The 24,634-nt window shown below is 45.6% G+C and overlaps 1 protein-coding gene across 1 annotated transcript in view; it reads left to right on the plus strand.

Annotated features, from left to right (window-relative positions):
- LOC112553893 (S phase cyclin A-associated protein in the endoplasmic reticulum-like) overlaps window positions 1-24,634 on the plus strand; it is a 62,430-nt gene that overhangs the window by 22,974 nt on the left and 14,822 nt on the right. Inside the window, 4 exon segments of the mRNA XM_025221380.1 lie at window positions 3,658-3,895; window positions 12,138-12,212; window positions 12,215-12,289; window positions 23,542-23,733. Coding sequence (XP_025077165.1) covers window positions 3,658-3,895; window positions 12,138-12,212; window positions 12,215-12,289; window positions 23,542-23,733 — 580 coding nt within the window.

The raw sequence follows: 24,634 nt of genomic DNA on the forward strand, positions 1-24,634 counted from the left end.
ACTTAACTGCACACCGGCATTGTAAACAGTTTACGTTTGTCAGCGGCCGAGCAGCCATAATCAAACGCAGGACCGAGGCAGACGAAGAGAACCGTACGTCAATGGATTTTTTCTTTCTTTTCTCGTCTCGTGCGTTTTGTATAGCTCATGTTTTTCTCCCCGGAGCCGTTGTGTTTTCTTTTTCTTCTTTCTTCGTGGCAACCGGATGTCAAACTGAGCAGACAAATGGAAAAGCACCCATTAGTCTTTCGCTGTATTAAATTTTATCTTTCTTGACATGGCCAATATCTCTCTCTTTCTCTGTCTCTTGCTCGCTTGCTCACTCACTCCCGCCCTCCAGAAGGCTTCGATCGTTCATCATTATGCGCAGGAACTTCTCCACTAGCACTACAACATGTAAATTCAAGAGCTCATACTCTCGTTTATGACGGTCATTAGAAACTTACCATGCACAATACGAATGGATGTACTGCCCCTTTTTTTTTTTCTAGACTTTTTTATTTTCTAGACTTTGGATCTGTTGACGTTTTAAAAGTTTGTTGGTTTTTGTAAACAGTTTATTTTTACCCTCTACAAGTAAACACGCAGTAACGCGCATGCATCATACATATAAACACACATATACAGGCACAAACGCACAAACGCGTACAGTCTGTCTTTCTCTCTTACAGACATATTCACACTCACTCATACACAAACACGTTCACTCTCGCTCACACACACACTCTCTCTCTCTTTCTTTCTCTCAAACGCATTTACACAACCTGTCGAAGCCTTCAGAAGCCATGATGCCCATTTAAGGTAAAAAGTCGGCCGTGATTTTGCCGTCGGTCTCGGTGTTTGTTGTATTTGTCGCGTGTCCGAGATTGGCATCGGACGCGTGGCTGGGCGGCCCGCCTGACGACAGTCGCAGCGCCGTGGCCTCGGGTACAGTAGCTGGAACATCACGGGATTGATTGCACATCAGTACACGCCACACTGAACCCAACGTCGCCGCCTACCCTTGAGCCATCATCGTCATCATCATCATCATCATCTGCGTCATTTTGCGTCGATGTGCAGGGTGCTGTTGAGTTGTTGTGGACACTGGGAATTAGGGTGGACTTAACCTACTTCCCCTTAAATTGGGTACCCGGTATTGCTCTGCTTGTTTTCTGCCACTGACTTTTCCAGCAGGAAATTTATTGTCAGCTTCCTTTGAGTTTAGCATATTCACGCACGGCATCGAATGTAGTGAAACAGCGGAACATCTCTATTCTTCATTTCCTCTAGCAACATGGTAGTCGTATGATACTGTTTCAAATTACATGTTCGCTCAGCGGAAAATATCTTGGCGCAATTTCATCGCGTAGTGTTATTTCATCAGGAACTAGCGGTAACACAACGCAGAAAATCACAGATGCTTCAGAGCAAACCTGCCAAACATTGTCTGTTGTTCCTGGCGTAAACATTCCTGCCAAATTTGGTGGGAATCGGAGAAACGCTGGGTATGTGATCAATTGTCACTCTCTCTCGCGCACACACACACACATTCACACTCTGCCTTGTTTTATATTATTAAAATAAACAGGTTTTCAAAAACTTTTTTTAATCTGACCACCTATTTTAAAAAAAAATATCCTCCGCCAAAGAAAATCATTTAGCTGCAAGAGCGTTTGACACACGAGTCGCTAGGCACGGCAGAGTTTATAAATGTATGTCAGAGTGACTTCAAAAGCGAGACTGTTGCGGACGAGCGGCATGCATGACCAGCTTTCAAACAAGCTTCACACGCGCGTGCTTCCGATCTCGGAGGCCGTCGCAGACGTTACCTCTTTCCTCTGTCGTCTGCCGGCCACGGGGTGCACTGGGTGTTCAGGTAGGACGTGCCACCGCCGTCCTTTGATCCCTTTGTCCGCGACCGTCGGAGTCGATCAATGTTCACCATCAGCGCCTGGACACGCTTGGCGGAGCAAAAGCCAGGTGACGTCGGTCCGCCGCTCGCGACGGGCTGTGGCCGCCGATGCGTGGCTCGCTGACTTGTGCGCGGTCGTGTGTGTCGGATGCGACACCGGTCTTCGCTGCACTGGGGGAACGGGTGTGTGTGTGTGTTTGGAAACCACAGTGGCTTTGCTTTGGCTGCTGTCTTTCACGGAATCCTGCTGGCGTGATTTACTAGTTTGTCTCGATCTGCATCGACCTGTTCCTGTCGTGTCAGGTCGTGTGCAGTTGCTGTAGTCGCTCGCGCTTACCCCCTCATACATGCACACGCAGACACGCAGACACGCGCACTTGTTGGCCCTGTCAGTAGCAGAAACTTCCGTCCCAGATGCCCACAATTCTTGCCTCTATCACAGTAAAAGTTCTGTAGAAGTCTGATGACACTTTACATTTCTGAATCATCAATCATTATTTATATCCTGACATTTGCAGCTGATAATCAGTTAAACTGGTCTGCCGGTACCGGATGTAGAGGTGGAGTGATGAACCTCCTAGATGCAGCAGCTGACAAGGCTGGTCATTGAGGTCGGTCTTGAGCGGTGATGAGCAGGTCCTGGAACGACCAGTCCACGCTTCCAGTTCTCTCTCCACCACCATCCACCAACCCACCAACCCACCCCCAACTTCCACGGTGCCCTGAAGGACAGTCTTAGAGAGTCGCACCGGGCGACATGGGCAAACCAAATCATCTTGCGTGGTTTCATTGTTGCAAAGAGGGTTTTCTGGTGTCCAGAACATGACCAGCAAAGTAAAATATTCCACAGATTTCACATAAACGTTTCCGTACGTCGTAGGTCGAAGTTCTGGATGAAACTCAAAATTTTTCTATCGAGAAAAGGAAGTTGTCGGTTCACACTAGCTTCACCTTTCCAGAATCCACCCTTGAAGGATTACGGTTCGAATCTAAAGTTCGGTAAGGCTATTATGCCATCAATGACCGAACAAGAGAGAATAGACCAAGCTTTAACAACAAAGATACACTTTGTTCGTAGATGCACTCCGTGGTGGGTATAACAACATGAAGCAGTATGGAAGGGCTGCACCATCTAAGCTCCATCTCGATGACGACCTGTACTGAACAAAGAAACTTGACTACATCGGATCGTAATGGCACGGTCATAGAGAAGATCGTTAAGGCCGCTCTTAAGTATGGACGAACATTTGGCCATCGTTGGCAATGTTTTTGTGTAACCTTTATGTGAAAACTTTGGCCAAACTTGGTAGACGTTCGTCCATATTTTGAGAAGGACCTGAAAGTCTATAAGAACTTTAGAAAACTTTGATGAAAAACAAAATGTCACGATGATCGCAGTAAAAACGATCATCAAAGTAAGAACACAGGTCCAGCGCCATTGTTCTGTAGCGGATTTACATCACATTGATGCGAGTCTTTGCAAATTTCTGTCTACGGGTTCTCTTTCCATGTAGTATCTTTTAATCGAAAATTTGTGTTTTAGCTTCATTTTACCGCGCTAAGCCGTCGCGAATTCGTACTGTAGGTTTTTCTACTTCCATGTTTCCAGTGTTCCATGAAAGAGTGGAAATGACATGCAGTATAATTGTTCTCGTCGTGTTTTCGTCCGGCTTTGTATGTGCGTGGTGGTGCGGAGGAGTGGATGGTGGCATGGATGATTTTGTAAGCAAATATTTTCTAGTTTTCTGTGTTCTTCTTTTCAGAAACAACACTATCTTCGACAAGAAGAAAATCGACGACCCTTCGCAGCTCATCTCCACCTTTGAAGCCACGGATTTGGTGGGCATTGTCTCCCTGCTGTACGGCATGATGCTGTACTCTGGCGCCCCCTCCAGGAGCGACGTGGCTCCTCCAGAGTTGTCTGCTCAGACGCTGGCCATTATCATCAGCGGCTTGCGAATGCTGAACCATATGGCGCTGCTGGACCTCAACATGCTGCAGGTGCGTCCGCAGAGTCAGTGTGTATGTGTGCGTACGTGCGTGAGCGCATTTGGGAGTAAACGCTTACTTGTGAGAATCCATCAAGTTTGAGTGAAGTGATGACGCTGGGTGGAGGGAGGATTCAGGCCAAAATGTCACTTTCTTTTCCTTTTTGGTCAGTAGCACAGAATAAATCCAGAGAAAGTTTGTCGTTTATTCCGACATTTTCGGTTTCTGACCTAATCTTTAGGAAGGAATTAATTGTGATCGAATAAAGTGATTTTTTACCTGAATACTCGACTCAAAGGAGCTGTGTAGCTTGTTATTTACTTTATTTTCTTCATTTCAGTATATAGCAAATTCATAATATATTTCTAGGGTATGTTTCGAGCTATATTTAATTTCGAATTACTCGGCCTATTATTACGTTTAGGGATAAAATGCCTAGTGTTGTTCCCTGACAACGATGACTCAGTAAGACAGCGATAACAGTGCATTGACCCTTGTTTTGTTCTGACAACATTCACAAGAGACTTGACAACACACGCGGTCGGAAGATAGCCATGGTCGCTTGAGACGCCAGTAGACCAACTACAGGTGACGTTAGCTGCTTATCTATCTGGAAGTAATCCGGTATTTTTTATTTCCCTTTAGTTTTCTTTGGAAAAAGTCTCTTGTTCCTCTAAGAATGCAATAGGTGGTCATACCAGTTACCTCTAGTCCCAGCGAGAAAGCTGGTGTCGTTCTTGACGGATTTCGTGCCAATAGGAGAATACATAATGGAAACTATTTTCAAATACCAGCTGCCTTTTCTATGGAGGATACGCACCGCTGTGGGTTGTTTGGCCAGGGAAGTGTCAGAACCCTACAGAAGGCATCAGCCAGCTCTCAAGCTGAAAAAAAAGTTTTCTGGCGATCCTGTCTTCGTTTTTTTTTTTTGGTCGGTTTTGCAGACACTCCGTCTCCATGACAACCACAATTTTCTGACATTCGACAGCGGTGTCGGGCTGACCTTTTCAGCTAGCGATGACCGCGTGGAATGGTGGTGGTGGTGGTGGTGGTGGGAGTGAGAGTGGGTTTATTTTTCATCTAAGGGGAACGTCCTGCGCGGTCCAGAACCCTAACCACTATCGATTAGAATTTCCCTTCCTTGTTGCATACCGCTTCGACAGATGATTCGATTTGGATTAGTAACTTAGAATAAAGAGATTAGCTTTTCTTTCCTAAATTAGAGAACACTCACCAAAAAGTCTCGATCTGTACAGAAGAGGGAAACACCTTCACAAGCATCCCCAGCTTTTAGCGGCAAGCTGCCAGCGCGCAGCTGTGTGGGAGCCTGGTCAGGCTGAAGGTCTTCAGTCGTCAAGTAGACGGCCAAAGGCGGGTTGCAGACGCAGTTGGGATGGGAGGAGGGAGGCCCTTGCATGCTGTTAGCTACGATCAGGCTGGCTTTCATCTCCAGGGGCCTCTCCATCCTCGCTTTTAGTAGCCACGGTGTCGACGTAAGCTCTTATGCAAGTGGCCAGGCGTCTTGGCCACACCCTAACTGCTCCTTTTCCTCTCCTTCTGTTGATCGCCGAGAATTTTCTCTCCTTGCACCCCTTTACCGGCACTCTGGTGTTGTGATGAGAGCGTATGAAAAATTGCTTTGCTGTTAGGTCGAGATCAGGTGCAGGTACTTTGACCGCAGATTTGCAGGGAAAAAACTCAGGTCGGACAGTGTCCTGACTTTAGGATCGGCCTTTGCGTGCCCTTGTACATTAGGTTTGATGCGGACATCTTAACATCTTGACACCTGAAGGTATGAGTGTCTTCTACGTCCCTGTATCGTGATTTTTCATTTGTTTATATTCTTTTCTCGTGTATTTTTACTGTTTCTTTCTGGATGTCCTTTCACAGATTATTAACTAATCTAGTTACGTGGTTCAAAAATAAAGATATAACGTATTTGCATACGCGTGCGCAATATTAGTGAGTTATTAATACCCGGTTTCCGTTTTTCACAAAAAGCCTGTAATATGTAGATGCTTGTTCATCTTCAGGGCAGATTTGTATTTTTTTTTTTAATTTCATAATGTTGACTGTGGTTGTGGCACTTTAAAGACAAACTATCCGCATGAATCATTCTAACACTCTAAACTCTAAAGTCAACCGCTCTGAAACGTCTGTTTCAGTTTTAGAGCAAAGTAACTGTAGGTTTGAAGATAATTGTTTTACACTTAGAATCGTAGTGCGCTGTCTACACACTTATTATAAGATAGTGAAATACTTCTCAGAAATCAATTTTTCCAGCAGATGAGAAATGTGTTACTGATGCTGTATTTATTTCGGTTATGAAAAAAATAAGACACAAGTCTTTGTTATATCTGTTTAAATTAAAAAGTCACGTGTAATTGAAGGCAAAATACCGTTGACTCACTGTGGCTTAATTTTAAATTGTGATCACAGATGAATGTTTTAGCAACATTAAAAAAGTCCTGATTTTTAGAGCTGCGAAAATAAATTTTTCAAAATAACGATTCAAGTGCAGTTCTAGTCAAAGTGTTTAAGAAACGATTCTCTCGTTTTACTTGCGAAGTTTTGCCAGGACAGGACATCACCCTGTATCAGGCAGGTGGAGAAAAGCGAATAGTATAATAAAAGCGTTCTTACTGAGATAGAGACAGCTTCTGGAGATTTTGAAGAAATCAATTCCCATTGTGAACAAAGGGGCAAATCATTTATTTATTTTGGTCTTCAGAATTTTGTTTTGTTTACAGCGTACACAGTAATTTACATCTGCGCTTGCAATTAGTTGGAAATATTAACTTGTGTGCTTCAGTTTTACTCCTCGGAGTCGGAGGGACGTGAGTTTGTTTCTATAATTTTGTCTTGGTATCATTCATCATTCTGGTCACTTGAAAATCCTCACTGTGCCTTTTGAACGAGGGAGCAGGACAGTGTTTGCAAGGTCTGCGTCCTTAAGCTGCTGACACTGTGTGGACTTCATTGTTTTACAAAGGTATCTGCTTAGTGTTTGTGTATGTTTGTGTATGTGTATGTACGTGTGTGTTCTCCGCGCATTCTTACAGCCTTCTCGCTGTACCTGGTGGGTGTGCGCGCACAGGATGGGGAAGAAGAAGCAAGGGATGCTCCATGCAAGCATTCCGGCCATGTTGGCAGTATTACGCGGCAGGCGGCATGGCGTTACTAAGGCTTCACCTGATGCTGCTAGCAATATTAACTTACGGCAGCCGCCAGTAGGTAATGACCGCGCTACCTTTGCGTGGCGACTGCATGCACACAGCGTGGCGCAAACGTAAACGGCATTTTCATAATGCGGGTCTGTATACTGTCATCGTGCTGACAGACGCGCTGATTCTAATTTTTACTGGATTTTTATCCCAACAAAAACTGTCGAAGTTTCGTGCCCAAAAAAATGTCTTTTACTTTCTTATTCTTGGCCCATCCCTTCTCAACTCTAATCCGCCTATACTTTTTATTTCTCTAAACCCTCCCTCTTCTACTCCCCTCCCTCCACACACACGTACACATTTTTTTTATTTAAAAAGGAACTTGTGAAAATACTTCTTTTAAAAAAATATTCTCTCTTTTTCTGGCACCAGCAAGAGCCTGTGGCGACCTGACCCACGATCGGGAGGCCCGGGTCTCTGGCACAGCTGCTGCTCTGTGGCCCTGACAGACAGATTGTCAAACAGCGCCGTGCCTAACGCTTGGCAGATCATAACACAGGCTACATGATATTTTCAACAATCTTCTGCAGACCTTCCTGCCTGTCTCATCTGTCTAGCTCTGGCTCCACCCACCCAGCACATCTCAAACATCTTTCTTGCCCAATTTCTCCTCCCTGCTCCAAACCTTTTCCCCCAGATTGCAAATAGCATCCCCTTTTCAGCTCTTCCGTGCGTACCTCCGTCAAAATTTCGTGGACTTAACTGTCATTCTGTAAACCCTCGTAGTATTTTTTTACGTTTGTACACGAATTTAAAATTGAAATTCGTTATCTTAGGTTTTGTTCTTTGGACTCGACCACCAACTTCCAAGATAATAAATGCATTTTTAACAGCTAATTTTTTAATTTATTTTTAGTTAGACGTTTGGAGTATGTGGTATCATTGGACAGAGTTTGAAGCAGGTGAACTCACAGAACTCGCTTGTCAGATTTGTGCTTTTTATATTGACACTTTCTGCTTATCAACCGCAAGTACCGTGCGTGTAATGTGGTGCTGAAAGTTTATTTGCGGTATGGCGGGCTCATCTAAATGATAGGCTGCTGCATGTCTCCCGTCTCCTTTCCTCCCGACCACAGAATTTGTGAATTAGAAAATAGAGACGCATACGTGTGTGTGAGAGAGAGACTAGCGATCCACCTTAGATTCTTTTACCCCTTTGTCTCCAACAAATATTAGTGATCGCCTTCACCAACAGTCATATTAACAGATATAATAACAACAACTTTTGGTTGCATTAATACTCCTACATATTCTTACGCAAATGAATTTGCTGTCGCCTATGCTGGACCTTCCTTTAGTAATCAACTGATTGAGAGCGATAATTGTAAGGGTTGGAGGGCGTGGCTGAAAGGAGGCTTCAACCGCCTGCCGACTTGGAAACGCTGTCAGGCTATTTGGTGGATGTAGCAAGCACATCTACAGATAAACTGGCAATCTCTCCCTTTCTCTCTCAGAGAGAGTATTGGATTCATTCTTTGGCATAGCATAGAGCAAGTGCTGCCTGAGGTACTGATGTCTTTCGTGAAGTCGCTCTCGGCGATTTTCATGTCTGACGCGAGGGGTCCTGCAGTCAAAACAGCGATGCCGCGGTTCGCTTCCGCCTGTAACACTGCCCCGCCCGCCGTTTCTGTTATTTTGTTGTTTTGCGATGTGGGTTTTCTTCTCATCCTCCCTCCCTCGCGGGGAGGAATTGCGCATGTCCTGGCCGGCAGGCTTCCGCTGTCTCCGGTGTTGCGCGCCGAGTCCGGTTTCTGGCGTTGACAGGAAATGGAGCGAGAGTTCCCTCAACGCTTGGAGTTGTGTATTCTCGCGGTGTTGTCTTACCTGAGAAACACGCGGTACGCTAGGAACAAAGAGCGCTGTTTTATTTTAAAAGGAAAAAAATATGTTTGAAAGGTTTTGATTTTTAACGGCTAACAAGCCAGGTTGCGAAGGGCGTCCTGCATTGGATGACGTCATGTTGGTGGTGGTTTATGATTTGCGCGCCTGTGTCCGCGCGTGTCTGTCTCTGAGGCGCCGCCTTCTGGTTCTCGACACTTCCCACTCCAGCAGAAAGCTAGAGTTCTACGTAGGTATCCAGTCTTGGATTCATTCTCCTTTCCGGCAAGGAGAATGTTAGAATCCTATTTTTTCTGGCGGATGGGAAACAAGAAGAGTAGGGTGAACCAGTAAGAGAATAAAAAGAGAGAGAAACCTCACCGCCACCAACAGGTGGGCGCTATTTCAGGTGTACCCAACAGCCCAGAACGAGGCATGCCCGGTATGTTCAAGGCCTTGCTGAGCGTTGGAAGACGGGGGATGGAGGAGGTTGTGAGGTTTTTTTTCCGGCTCCCTGCCCCCATTTCCATCAGATGCGTGTCCTTCCTGTCGCCCTGCCTGTGTGCCTCGGCGTCCCCGTGCCCCCGCTGTTTTGCCGCCTGATTCCCCGCACCTGTAGGTACCCGGTGACAGGGTCTCGTGGCGCCACTGTGGGCACCGTCACAGACGTCCTGACTGCACCCTGCAGACAAGCAGCAGATCTGCCGCTGCTGTTACAGGAAGGTGCGTGTCGCGCGGTCGTCTACAGGTCATCTCTTCCTCGCTGCCTGGGATGTGGAGGAGCGGGAGGGTGAAGGTGGAACTGGGGTGCCTACCCCTAACCTCCCAACCCGCACCCGTCTTGGTGCAAGCAAGTGTTTCTCCTCTGCCCCACGCGGATTGTGATACTAAAAAAACACCTTTTTGGTTTTTTGTTTTGTTTCGCATTTGGTTATTTCTTTCATGTTGGCAGCGTGCTTCTCTGTTGCCACTTTGCCAGTCCCCCTCCCCACCCTTCCTTTGCCTCAGGTGATGTTTGTGCATCTCGTATCGACTCTTCCTGCATTCTGATCTAGACACATGTTTGCTGTTTTCCGTTAGAGCGATGGTTGACGTTGGAGGAGGAAACTGGCGCTTTGTTTCTTGTCCTTTCACCACCTTCTTTACTTTGTTTTTGTACTATCACAAATTCCTAGCAGGTTTTATGTGGCGTTTCTTGTCAACAGGATTACGGATTGATGAAGAAAGTCCAGGTATGAATGTACAACTTTCTGAGGCCTTCTTAGAGATTTTGATTGTAACAGAACTGATGAATTTTTTTTTTCCAGTCAAGAATAAAACATAAAGAGTACAGACGTCCTAAAATTCGAGAACTTTCCAGATTTGCTGGGCACGCGCAGCCTGCTCCCTGGATAACCAGCTGGAGACAAACGTTTCCGAAAGCATCTCGAACGGCTTGCTTGATGAAAAAATAATGAAGAAACCTAATGCCCCGAGTCCTGAACTAAAGCAGCGTCAACTACTGGCTGTTTTCTCGCCGTCCTCCTTTTTACAGCGCCCTGAGGGAGCGGAGAATTGGCGTGACTGGCAGCCTGGGCCAGTCCCTTCAAGCGGTTTGTCCGAAATTAGCTTAGAGCCAGAAGTGGACGCGCCAAATGGCACCGGGCCTCTAGCTTAAACCTTTTGATAATCGCAAGAAAAGTCTGCAAGTCGTGGACTGGATCATTGTCCACCCTCTCTCGCGCGCCCAACACGCTCTTCAAAATATATGCATTTGTTTTGTGTGGGTCTTTTTTTTAGCTATAAAAAGACTCTTGGCAATATGTTTTTCATTATCTGAATAATTTCATGTTTGGTGTGCGTAAGAGAGAGCTTTTGTGATTCATGCGTGCATAGACATGTCTTGCTTTGACCTGTTCTTCAGGAAATGTTTCGTTAAAAAAATGTATCCTTATATAATTTTTCGCGAGCTTTATAATCAGTTATGAAGAACATTGGGGAAGGGGATGCAGGGTGCCGTTAAGGTAGGGACGTCGAGCAAGTGTGCTAACTGCCAGACAAAACTCACATACGCGGAGGAACATCTGGATCCTCTGGAACCGTCGATCACAATGCTCTGCCGTCTTCATTCAAAGGCGTCGAAGTTCACGCTTAGGCCGTGGCGAAGTTTTGACCCAACACTTTTGTTCGCGGAACTTCTGTTTGGAGTTTGTCTTTGGCGTGTTTGTCAATCATCGTCTTGTGTGCCTGGAGAGCTCTGGGCCAACGAGCGGGCGGGTGCGAAACCTGGAGAGTAAATATTTAACGTTTCATTCCAACCCCCTTTCCTCACCCCACCCCTCAGGGCTCGGGGAGCGGAGGAGTCGTCACGGCTCGGGTGTGGTGAGGTCACAGCCCGTGGGTCGCAGAGTGTCAGTTTCAGATTTCCTCCACGGAGAAGACCTAATACGATTAGGCCTTGTCTGCGGTCTTGATGTAATTACCGCCAATCAACGGGTCCCTTTCATTTGCCACCGTGACTGCGTCTGCGCAATTGGAGCCCTCGGCACTATGGCAGCTATGGAAGAGAAATCGGAGACGAAGGCTGCCAGAGTTGACACCTAGCTTGTTTCTTGAAGGCCTGGGTGTCTCGAGGGTCTTTATATATATGTAGCTAGACTTCTTTGCTTGAACTTTCACCTTCATCTTTTGTTCATTTCTTAACAGCTGTATGTCTGTCTTTTCAGTCATCCCCCCTCCACCACCACTACCACTGTGTGTATGCTGGCGGGTATAAGTGTTTGTGTGTGCACGTGAGTGTGGGTGCTGAGGGGGGAAGCTCGTTAGCACTTGCCAAACTTGAGCGTGAGTTGTGGATCCAGAACGTGACTTCTGACGAATAAGACTGGATTCTTCTGTCGACAGAGCTGTTATGGGGGATGGGAGTGGCGGGGGAAGATATGCAGCTGGTTGTGACCGTCCTCTTGTAAGAGTTTCCAGAAACAACAGAGAGTGTTTCTGTAGACCCAAGTTTCACTCTAATCACGGCCGTTCCTTTATCGGTCATATTATCTTATCTTATGATTATTTTTAAAACTAAGGGTTAGGATTGAGGCACAGGGGGGATTTGAGAGGGTGGAACTCGAAAGAGCAATTATAGCAGGTGGATGTGGGCGCTGAGGCTGTTATACATAACCAGACGCAAGATTTCACTCGGGTGTCACTGTTGAGTTTGTTTCTTTTGCTGTTGGCAGCGAACACTTGGAGAGGAAGCCATGTCTCTGGAGTTTCGCCACATCGCCAGCTACCTGATCTGGTACAGCAGCCACCACCTCTGTGTGAGGACCTGCTGCACGAGGTCATTCTCTGCGTCGGCTACTTCACGGTGCTGCATCCGGACAACCAGGTGGGAACGTTTGTTATACCTGCATCCATCCAGCTGCTAAAATCACAGTGGCTGGTACGACGATTGAATGTTGTGTGTGTGTGTGTGCGAGAGAGAGAGAGTTGTGTGTGTGTGTGCGTGCGTGAGAGAGTTGTGTGATGCCGGTTTCCGTGCAAGCGTAAGTTCATGTGTGTGGATGAGGGAGTGTGTATGTGCGCTCGCGCATGGAGGAGAAGGCGGGGGAGGTAAAACCCCGACGCAGTGTTTTCGACCAACTTTTCTAATTGCTGGTATTTCCAATTGCCCAACCCCCTTTTTCGCATACACCCACATACAGAGACTTGAATTTCATTATGTGCAGCATAATTAGCTGGTTAGCATAAAAGAATGAAGTGGCCATATTGTGCAGGAAATGGTTATTGCCGCTGAGGTTAGCTCACGACCCCGATAACCAGCCACTCAAGGAACAAATGAATCGGTGAATAAGTGAGCTTAGTTGTTGTTGACAGATGTATGCTTCTGTGTAAAACGCCGCTTGCAGCGGTTGATAATAACCTGGATAACAAGTCCAAACCCTCCGTAGTGACTTGCCGGCGCAAGGGAGACAACCGCATGAACTTCTCAGCAACGAAGCGAAAGAGAGGAGAAGGAAGGGTGCGAGCTCCCGCTCATGCTGAGGTTTGACGAGTGGTAGAAGACTCTGAGTCGGAGGAAATACTGGACGGCACAAAGTCGGCCCAGGCGGAATTATCGTTTCTCGATTATCAAACAGAGTGAACTCTGATCAGTTATTAAACATCAAAGATAAGAAAATCGACGAAGTTATTTTTTTACTCTTTAGACTCAAGTGTTCTACTAAAACTCTGTTAATCTCTCTCTCCACTCTTTCTCTCTCACACACACCGTAATACACTCGTGGACAATATCGTGTAAATTTAGAGAATCTGTCGTGTGAGGAAACCGGAGTAACCGGGGAATAGTCCGGTGGACACAACAGGTATGACATCTAGAGAAAAATGCGCATGTCTAGACGAAATCTGAACCTAGGAACTTGGGCGCCTAGCTGCCATGGTGACGAGCGAACTTTTTTCCTAGGAAACTACCGGTCCATCTCTTCATCGTCAAAAGTCATTTCCTGCAATCTGCCTCACTCGGTTATTGTCATCGGTGATGAAATCGCCTTCTTTGTGCGTGGTGGTTGAACAGCCACTGCCGGCTTGGGGACAGAAAGCTCATCCTGCTGCCAGTCTGTTGTATAGTGAAGATGGCATCAGACCTCGGGCGCAGAAGGCTATGAATCAGGTTGCGACACGGACCACATAGGTTTTAATCTGTGAAAACTCATCCCAGTCCGCGTAAACTTTATTTCGCTCCGCGTGATGATCGTAATCTGTGGAAACGTCACCGCATTTGGTGGTAAGCGTCATCCCAATCCGTGGTAACGTGACCGCAGTCGTCCTACCCTCGTGGAGACCGTCGTTCAGGCAGCTGATCAAAGGGCGCCGAGCCTGGGACCTGTCTCCCAGTTATCGGCCCTCGGGGACTCTAGTAATCGCCCTTGCTTGTGCGATGGAGGCTATTAAAGGACGTATCATCGCTGATCCGCTGGACCGTAAAGCAGTGATGTCTGCTGTCCTGCTGTACACGTGTCTGTGTGATGTTCTGGGCACTGTCGCAACTTAGTATACCAGCTACCGCGCCACCCAACTACCCTACTCTACCCTTGTTGCTGCTTTTTCTTTGAAGGGATAATTTTGATCGCGCACAGATTACGCCTGTCTTCGCGGGGTTGGTTAGTTGGTTGGTTGGTTGGTTTTTTGATGTTTTTTTTTTTAAAGCAAAGTTAAGCAGCTACTGATATCATTAATGATACTGCTAGGTGGACTGTATCCAGTAAATTCAGATAAGTCCTAGCGATCCATCATGCTGACCATACAAGCACAACGATAATGGTGGGAAGGTGAGTATGCAAGGATGGGAAGCGAATGACAGGGAAGACGATTAAGTCATTTTGTCGACTGCCATTTTACTCCCTTCTTCCCGCAGAACAAATTTTTGTGCTCTTTTGAAGCGCACGTGCTGGCATAGGGGAAGAAAACGGAATTACAAAACTGTAGATAACTTCGCGACAATGCAACACGCTATAAAGATAATGTAATAGATATACCAGGCGACTTTTCCTCCGAATCTGCATCTCGGTGTCAGCGTTTATCGAGGGGATAGGGTGGAAAGGATTTTATGATCATTCTTGCCCCCCGACGATGCTCTCCGTTCACACGCTCGTGTGTGGCATAACGTTTTCTCTGACTGTGAGCTTTTGCCAGAAAAATAACACCTTAAATGCGATTGGCTAGCTTGTGGGAAATTCGGGAGGTGATTCGTCTCGACTTTGGAATAGCTTCCACCTCTGACTCCAAGCAACGTAACTATAATGGTTTGAGACAGTTGCATTATCATTTCCTTTGTGTAGTAGCACCCTGTAGTCTGTCTTCAAAGAACAACAAATTCCACGTATCTAGATCATTAATAATGTGTGGGTTTTGGGTTTTTAAAATTCCGCCCATCCTCTCCTTACCGCAGGAGCAAGTAAAGTTGCCAAGCTTGGTCAGATTCTCTTGGGATTCGATGGGAGAGTTTCCATCGGTGCGGGCTGTCACAGTTTGTTCTGTTTGCTGACTCGAGTGGGTCGTGACCGTTCGATTTTCCGAGTTTTTGAAGCGCTAGCAAACGTTTGCATCTGATTTGCCTGCATCGCCCAGTGCTTACACATTGCAAGGCCTTGATGCCCCACCTTCCAAAACAGAGACGAGAAAAGATGTGAGGAGTGGATTTGATGACAAGAAAATCAATAAATATGATTGCATGTGTGTTTTTATTTTTTTTTTTTTTTTTTTTTTTTTTTTTGGTAGTGATAGGAAGAAAGATTGTTTTGCTTTTTCCCCGTCCATAATTTTTTAAGGGAATATTTGCATTGTTTCCGTTTATTAAGTAGAGTCCGCACAGTCAACATTATATAAGCTAAAGGCGAAATCCAGTTCCTACTTTTCCCGCCAGTCTTTAGCTTCCCTTATAACTCAGGTACCTATCACTGCCAGGTGTACAGGAAGCTTTATACCAGTAACTGGCCCGAGACACGAGACCGCAACTGGAGGTAACTTTACCTCATGGTTAGTCGCTTACATAAGGTCCACAGCTATGGTTGGAGGGCTTGCTAGGATTGTAGGAATTAAGCAGAGTCGTTTTCTTTGTCGTTTTTGTTCTGTTTCATAACCACCGTCCCAGAGAGTGTGAGAGTTCTACGAGCATATTTCACAAAGCTGCAGTGGATTTGCACGGTTACCCGTTAATTTCTTCTTCGTAATGATTTCCCATGAAACATCCCTCGCCCCCAATGAATACCTCATCCATTGTGCCTCCGTCCCCCACCTGCCCCTTTACCCCGTACAGGACATAGCCTCGTAGGCTTTAGGACTGGTGGGTTCGAAAGGGGTGAAAGGCAATGACACCTTTGGGAAACAACTATTTCGCGAGCTTCTCACTTGAAAAGCAGTTATTTGATGGCCCAGTTAGCGTGTCCTGACAGAGTTCATAAGGAGATCGTGGCGGGTTAGAGAAAGAAAAGGATGGGGGTTTGATTTGTTTGTCTGCTGTTGGCTTCTTTTCCTCCCTTTCTCTCCCCTCCCTTCCTTCTTTCCGAGTTTGTGAGGAGCACATGCTTCCGCGGCTACCGCTGGTCGTCGTCGTCGGCGCTCTCGTCTGCCGCGGACAATAAAGTAATTTGTCGTGTCCGCAAAGACGGGACGTTCTGCGCCGTGTGCAGGGGCCTGATTGTTTCCAGTGTCGTGCGCAGGCCAGCGAGAAAGTCCCCGCTCCCAAATTTATGATTCCTCGCTCATGACGGCACAATGGACGAGACACTTCTAATCAACTTCCAATCATGCTGCGACAAACAAAAGCTCTTTGGTTAACTAAGCTCGGGGCCGTTGGGATCGCGCGGGATGCTCGCTGTTTTGCGCTGACCCCCGCCGTTGATGGCTAATCGAATCAGGCTGCTATTTTGTCGGGATTACTTTGGCCGTTCCTTTTTTGTCTCTCGCTGACGGCCAGTCCGCGGGTCGGTGTCAAAACTGCGCCCGGGTGCAGGGGTAGGACAAATCGGGAGGTTCGCCCGGGCGCCGGAGAACGGGATCGGGTTGTGTGTAGGGGTGGGGGGTGTAGTTGGTGGGGGTAGGGGAAGCCAGAGAAAGCTTTTTGACGAGAGGTGGTGTGGGGGTGCATTCCCTGTTTTCATGGAACTGTCTGTTTTTCACTTGAATCTCCATATACGTCCTTTTATGGTCTTGCTCTTCGCAGAAGTCGTGGCATGGTATCTGAGTTTTGTTGTGCAGCAGTCTTATTTTATGATTTCAGAAAAACCATTTTTTTTCTGAATTTTAGCTAAAGAGAAGTGTCTTGGGCTTCACACGCGCAAGCTTCACAAACTCCAGATTCTCCAAACATTTATTTGTGATTTTTTAAAAACTTGTTTTCTCGGGTCTGATATTGTCTCTGCAACCCAACACATGCATCCAGCGAAGTTAAAAGGGTGCAACATCTTATTTTCTTAATGACTGGGGGAAGCTTAGTGCTAGATACTGTTTCCCCAGATTTGGATGAGCATCCCTTTTCTGTTCTGAAAATACTGACACACGTCTTCGTGCACAGTGGTCAGCAACACGGACGTCGGGAGGTTATCCGCCTACTTTTGTTTTGTTATTTTGACGGATTGGTTATATTTTTCTCCTTTTTTCTTCTATTTCTACTTTTTTTGTTAAAGCCATATTTCCTGACGGTGAAGTATTATTATTATTATTATTATTATTATTATTATAGCAGTGGATTCTTTTACAGCAGCTTGGCATCATTGTCCAGCAAATTTTGAGTGGCGTCTGCCCATCGTCAGATATCATCATTACCGGAGAGAGATAAATGTTAGCTCAGAAAGCACTCAGTAAATAGAATGTGTCATTGGTGAGGTGAGCACTGCACGAAACCTTCCACCTGGTCTCCGGATCATTCCACGAGGACGATAATATCCCTTCAGCACACATTGGGATCTGCTCCTGTTCTGGAAGAATGATCGAGAAAAAGCCGATGCGTGCCATATTGATGGGCGGTACGCTGGACGCTTCGGGCGAAGGGAATTTGAACGGGTTGTAAGCAGATGGCGGAGGAGAGAGGAAAGGTGGGGTAGGGGGGTGGCAGAAAGCCCGAGGTGTCACAGGTGACTTGTAAACAAGAGCAGCGACGGGACGCCGCTCGTCAGGGGATGATCACTCTCTCATTTCCTCATTCAAGTACGGAAGATGATAAGGAAAGGCAATGAGATTGATGAGGACGCTTTGTGGCGCAGGCAGGTTGACTTTCAATATCGAGTCGCCACCTCATTTGAGCCTCCCCCAGGGGGGCGTGTGTCCATGATGAGCGGTGGTAGCGCAGCCAGTACACTCAGCTCTTATTGCCAAAGCTTTAGATGCCTGTCCATCGCTTGTAGGTGTCATTGGCGGACTGTTTTGTGCGTTTTGTTGTCTTGAAATCTTTTTCACCAAAACATCATTATTATTCTGTTGGTTATTTTTTTAATTCTTGTTTGTTTTTGTTTTGTTTGTTTTTTTGTTTTATTTTGTTTGTTTGGGTTTTTGGTTTTGTTTTTGTTTTTTTTTTTTTTGTTTTTTGGTTTTTTTTTGCATAGGAGGATTTCCATTTGTCCCTTTCCAAACTGCAAAACTGGCAACTAAGAAAGTTTTTTGTTTGTTCCTTTTTTTTTTCGTAGTTTCATACGTTTATTTGTTGTGCGTACATATGCATTGCAGACAGTGTTACCTCACACACACTGCTTTGTAGAGAGAGACTGCCACAACATTCGTTTTGAAGCTCGGTTTGTCGGGTAGTAAACATACTCAGAGGTATCAAGATCCCACGGACTGTTTCTCGGAATCCCATCACGCAAGTTGAAGAGCACGCGAACAGCCAGTCAAGATACGCAGCGCACCCGTACGTTAGTTTGTTAGCCTTTGAACCCCAGAGCATGTAATGCGAAAACAACCACCAGGCTGCTCGAGGGCAGCGGCGGGGAGAAAAAAAATATCTAATCCAATGTTTGCTTTCCAATTTTCATCCTGTCCTCTAAGCACCGCTTGGAGAGAACCCCTGTTGCCATTGATTCAGAGACCAGCAAGAGCAGCTCCAAGACGTCTGACGGGGTGGGTGCAGGGGCGGGGTGGAGTTGTGAGATGAAATAGGGGGGTTGGGGGAAGAAGAAGAGCGTGGTGCCTGACAAAGATCAATGGAATGATGATTAAAAAGCTACCTTAGATGGAATTAATTCTGGGAGAGAGGTTTGCAAGATGATGAAAGGGCAAGCGATTTGTGTGTGATGCCACTTAACTGATTAGTTCCTGTTTGTGTATGCGCTCGCATCTCCAAGAAAACACCCTATTGCTTAAGTTTGACTAAGCTGTCCCAGGGTCCACAGAAAGCTTGGCTTGGCAGCAGGGAACTTGCTCTTTCTTTCTTTTATTTTTTTTATCTTTCTTTTCGTCTGTCTTCCTGTCCGTCTGTCTGTTTGCGTGAAGGAGAGAGTGTAGTAACTGGCTTAAACTTATTGCATTTTGAACACACGGCTTTTGTAACTTTGTCTACAAGCCAAACAAGAATTAGAAGATTAAAGCTGTGGAGCTTTTGCTGTAACCTTGATCAGACAGCTAGGCTGGCTTGTAATTCTGCTATAGAGCCGCTGAATAACCGTTTTTATGCACCACTACGAAGCACATTGTGGGATGCCACTAGTGTTCCAGCAGGCATTTCTTTTGTGGTTTATTTCTTGCTGGCATTTCCCCCCGAAGAGACGATGAGCTAGCTTACGAGGTGCGCATTCTCCTAACACCGCCATTTGACAACCTGGCGACACGAATTAAGCTTTACCACCGTCCGCCATTAAGTCCCAGCAGACTGCCAGCCTCTCGGGTGAGGGAAGTAGGTTGTGAGGAAGGAGATGGATGAGGGGATTTAGAGGGAATGGGGTCCAGTAGACGGGGTGAGCTCCGTAAGTAGTACAGTGTTATTTTATCTAGTTTATAATAATCAAAAAGTTAGTCTAAACCACCTAATCAATCTTGCTGTCACTTCACAACAGCAGACAGTTGGACATTGCTTTTTGAGAACCTCCATCACTAGGACTTGCTCCGCCCAAGAAGTCATGTTCTTCTTTTTCATGTGGACTGTGCTGGGGCTGGAGTTGTGCTTTGCGTGAATGATTGCTGTTAGTGTGTTAGTTATTTCGTCCAGCGGCCAGTTCTCAGACAGCTGTCCTCCAGCTGTCAGTGCACATCATCTCGTCCTCACCTCTCTTTTCTCATTTATTATTCGCTGTTAACGTCCGCATATTTTTTGTCCTACCCCTGCCTCATGGGTCTGGTTGCCTTCAATGGCAGCAGGTGTTGCGGCTGATCCACCCTCCAACTGTCCCGTGTTAAGGTCCGCTTGCCCGCCAGCAGTTTAACTGCAGCTAATAGGCGATGGAAGACTTTTTTTTTTTCACCAGCTTGTGAACATGAACATAAAAGTTTTCGGCGCACATGGATGCATGCACATCTCTCACTCTCTAATGTAGGCGCACGCACGTACCATACAGGCGCGCGCACGCACGTCTTCTTTTTCGGTCCCTTTCGCATCCATTTATTTGCCATTACTAGCGACTTTTACAAAATGGAGAAAAGTGCTTTGAGTCGTTTGCTGTGCAGTTCACCCCCCTTTACATATATTTTATTTCTATTTTCAATTCTTTTTCAAATGGCGCACGCACATGTGTGATGTACGTTGGCAGCAATATTGTTTTTAACATAATTGATTGACATACTTCCTTTTTTTTCCGACGGTACTTTACAGACGCTTTCGGGGCATCAAAATTGAAAGCGATAACCTAGAGGTTTCGAATAAAAAGCTCGCTACACTTTGCCCCACGTAAAAATTGATACCAGGGTGGCAACAATGTGCAGATGTCTATGAAACTGCTTTTATTAAATTAATAAAAAGTTTCAGAAACGATGGATATTAATTGCAGTATTTCGAGGTTTTAGTGTGGGAGAGAAAAAGTATCAAAGAGCGTGTTGTTTGCTTTTAACTGTCAATATCGGCGAGGTGGCATGGGGTACATGGGTTATCTCGCCGTATCGGAGAGTTGTCTCCCCCACGCCTGTCATGGCCTCAGCGTGATTTTTGTCTGTCTCTGTATTTATGCGTGTGATTCGTCTTACGCTTGGAGCAAGGTCGGTTGATGTTTTTCGTTTGGTGAGGAACACCTTTGCTGTCTCATACATTTAAAGGGAAAATGAATACAAAAGCGCGCATGCTCATGCACGTATATGTGTGTGCAAAGTGCTGGAAGCATTAATCTAAAACTACAGAATTTGAAGAAGCCACAAGCTGTTTATAACACAAACCGGCATGAAACATGAACAAAGTGATATAGACTGCCTTAATTTTGAAATTTGCTGGTGACCCTGTACACACTCTGGGGACATAAGTCACGGGTGACTGGTTATTCTTGCTCGGAAGCGCGCGCAAACAAAACACACACACACACACATGCACGCGCGTGGGACGCACCCAGCTTTTCCTATGCGTTCGTGCATGCACTAAGAGAAACCACATGAATCACTTTGATTTCTTTATTTTAGCAGGCACCGAAGTGCAAGTGTAGCCACCTTGTAAGTGTGGCAGCGGAGGCCGCCATGAGAGACGTCTTGTGGTGTCGGCAGCTCTGCATGAGAGCCTTGAGATCGTTTATCTCAATCTGGCGGGATGTGAACCAATTATCCGCAGGACGAAGGCCGTTGACGAGGGGTGGCGGGGTGGGTATGCGGTGTTCGGCGGCCGCGCGGAGCATCGTTTCGTCATAACGCGTCATCGTCCGTGGAGCCAATGGGCGGCGGAAGCACATTACAGTTAACTGACCTTGCCTGCCGCCGGGCCCCGGGAGCTTGCGGATGGCGCTGGATGCAATTTTATTTTCGGGGGACGAGAGCAGAGGAAATGAATAATTAAGGGGCTCCGATAAGATCCTGTAATGATTGTAAAACTGTCAGCGCATGGAGAACAGCCGCGACCTTTCTCCATTAGCAGATTAAACTCCAAGAAGATATTGGACACAGCGCCGTGAAATATGCATCACACCCAGAACTGTGTGTAGGAAGCTCCGGAAGGTGCGGTGGTGCTATTGGTGGTGTGGTGGGAGAATTATGTGGATGGCTCTATACAATTACTTTGACCCTCTTTTTTTCTGTTTGCTTCTTGTTTGTTTGGTTTGGGTGGTTGGTTGGCTTTAATGATGTTATTCCTGCAAAGATTGGGCGTGTGTGTGCGTGCGAGCGTGTGTGTGTGCGTGCGAGCGTGTGTGTGTGTGAGGGAGAGAGAGAGAGATGAAAGTCAGCAACGAAGGTAGCTGGAACGCGACTGTGTTGATGGTTGGATGGGATGTGCATGATGGCATCGTCACCTCCGAACTCTGTACCCAGTGTTCAATACTCAGTACCTCGCGAGTCTGCTGTCGGATTTTTCGTCAAATCGTATTTCGTGCTGCGATCTACAACCTTTGTAGATATCAATAGGATTATTTGCTTTGGGGAATGTTGGTAGATAATTATAATTTATATTGTGCTGGAAATGACTACAGGATTACAATTACTCCAGTAGGTAGTTTGTTAGAGAGCACTATTAGAAATTGTAAGGGGTAGGGGGCAGTTTTACTGATGCTTTCAGTAAGAAATGTCACAAAAATTTTAAAACAAATGTTCAGAATTTGTAAAGAAATGATCCGCTGTATTTTTTTTTTTTTATAGTTTTTTTTAGTTTTTTTTTTAAAGGTGGTCCAATGAGCGAAAACAACGTGTGTATGTGTTTCTACTTTTTACAAAATGCAGGTTTAAAAATGAGAGAAATTTTGATATGCGGGTTTACTCTGTATTTCTAATGTCCTCATTCGACTTGTTTTAGAATTTCAGTTTTGTAATTCCACTCGTCAGCCGACTGTGTTATTTCGTGGAACAATGAACATTTCTGAAAGTAGTGGGTAGGAGGGGGCCTTAATGGCGCCGATCTTAATAAGTAAAAACAAAAACAGTTTTCGTGTAAATTGGGATAAAAGCAACAAATAAATGCAAATCATTTTTGTTGTTGTTTTGATGACTTCAAAGAAACTGCACTGTTTTCCATTAGTTGAGTGTTAAATGTTTTGAACTTGAAGCCGGTGCTTTCCTTCCTGTGAAGTGCAGTTTCTTCTATGATCAGAAGAAAGTAATGTATCATTTTGCTGTCGGAGGAAACACTACCCATCAAGCAGTTCGCAGACTGCTTACATCTATGCTTTCCCAGCTTCTGTCACAAAACAAAAGGCCCTTCGGTACTTCGTGACTAGCGAATTAAAGACATAAGAAAGTGTTCCTCTAGTCTCGGTGATTTATTATTTCTCAGAAGTATAAGTCTGGGAAATGGTTCTCGTATTGTAAGAAATGTTCCTCACTTCCCTTCTTTTTTCAAATGTCGGTTTATCATTGGTTTGTTTGCTATTTTTTTTAAAAATCCTGTTTCTCCATTCTCGCAACTCACGATGTTTCCTTTTTTTAAGTATTAGTATCATGGTACAGAGGATTGCTATTTTTACCTAAAAAGTGGGATTTTTTTCCCCGCCTTCTTTAGGGAGGCGGTTTATGGTCAGTACCTCGACCAGTGTCTTTATAAAGAAGTTTTGTTATCACCAGATTACAGTCGCTCAATGGCATTTTACAGTTTTTTGCCCCTGTGGTTGTAGATGCTTGACTAAATGGAACGTTTCGTTTTTCCTGCGTTATAGTCTCTGTCTCTCTCCTCTCTGTTTGTGTGTTTGCGCGCGTGTATGTGTGTGTTTGCTCTCGTGTGTGAATGTGCGCATTTTGCGCGTATAATTTACTCAGGCCTGGCTAAGAGGGTAAAGAGAGCAAAGAGGAAACGGCCGAGGAAAAAAGTCACAAGCAACTATTTGGTATCTTAATAGCGTAAGTGCAGGGGAAGGAAAGGGAAGAGATGAGAAAACGGTTTTATTAAAAATTGTTTCTTGTAGAGGCTTTGCATAGTCTTATCAAAGAAACATGAGGGGTTTTTTTAAGGGAACGATGGCATATAATAGCGCTTTATTATTATTGTTATTATTATCATTATTATTATATTGCCGATTGCTTATCGCCTGTTCTCTCTCTCAGGTGTTGCTGCAGTCAGGGCAGCCTCCCACGGTGCTGCAGCAGCTGTGCTCGCTGCCGTTCCAGTACTTCAGCGACCCGCGGCTGACCCATGTGCTGTTCCCCACGCTCGTCGCCTGCTGCTACAACAACCAGTCCAACCGCCTCATCCTCGAGCAGGAGCTCAGCGGAGCGTTGTTGTCCAACTTCATCGAGGTGAGCACCTTTAGATGAGGATGAGGATGAGGAGGAGCTGTCTCTTGCAGCATGTTTATAGAACTAGGTTATGGAATGATTATCGAGTTGCGGATTTTGTTGTTTGGCAACAGACCACATTAACTGTGAGATTGTCGCTGTGAGGTATGCAAGAGACCAAGGTGGTGGTGTTTTGTTTGGGGGTTTTTTTTGTTTTGTTTTGTTTTGTTTTTGGTTTTTGTTTTGGTTTTGCTTTGTTCTTTTGTTTTGTTTGTTTGTTTGTTTGTTTGGTTTGTTTGGTTTTTTTGTGTCTTGATTCGGTCACACACCATCTGTGCTGAGAAACAGCAGCTAGAAATCTCTGTCAGAAAGACCAACTAAAATATTGATGAAAAAAATCATCGAGATTGTGGAAAATTTTTGAAATCCATTTTTTTCTTTCTTTCTACTTCTTTGCTTCGCAGTGGTAATTATTATTGTTGTCTAATAGTCTTTTATCTCTATATATATATATTCTGTGTTTTATCACAAGGTTTGGGTCGAGATTGGAATGTCAGGTGACGTTTAAACTCGTGCTTTTGAACCAGCTGAGTGAATTGCCTAAGCACCCAGGGGTGGGTAGGAAAATGTTGATGGCTCACGTTATCCAACCAACACCCAGCCACCCAGCAGAAACGTCAGTACAGGCATTACTGGCATAGCCAGGAAAAGAACGACTCTCCGGCGCTAGAGCTGCGAGATGCGACTTTCAAAACAAACCAGAGAGCTGCCACTTCATGAGAGCACGGGTCCAGCTTGGGTTTTCTTACCGTCTTTCGTGCTTTCCTCTGCTTCCCGGACAACGGTGAGGATTGATGTTGCCAGCATCCCAGACCGCTCGCGCGCGCATGTGTATGTGAGTGTGTGTGTTCATACCTTTCTG

Source organism: Pomacea canaliculata, linkage group LG13 (genome assembly GCF_003073045.1).
Source record: "Pomacea canaliculata isolate SZHN2017 linkage group LG13, ASM307304v1, whole genome shotgun sequence".
Classification (NCBI taxonomy): domain Eukaryota; kingdom Metazoa; phylum Mollusca; class Gastropoda; order Architaenioglossa; family Ampullariidae; genus Pomacea; species Pomacea canaliculata.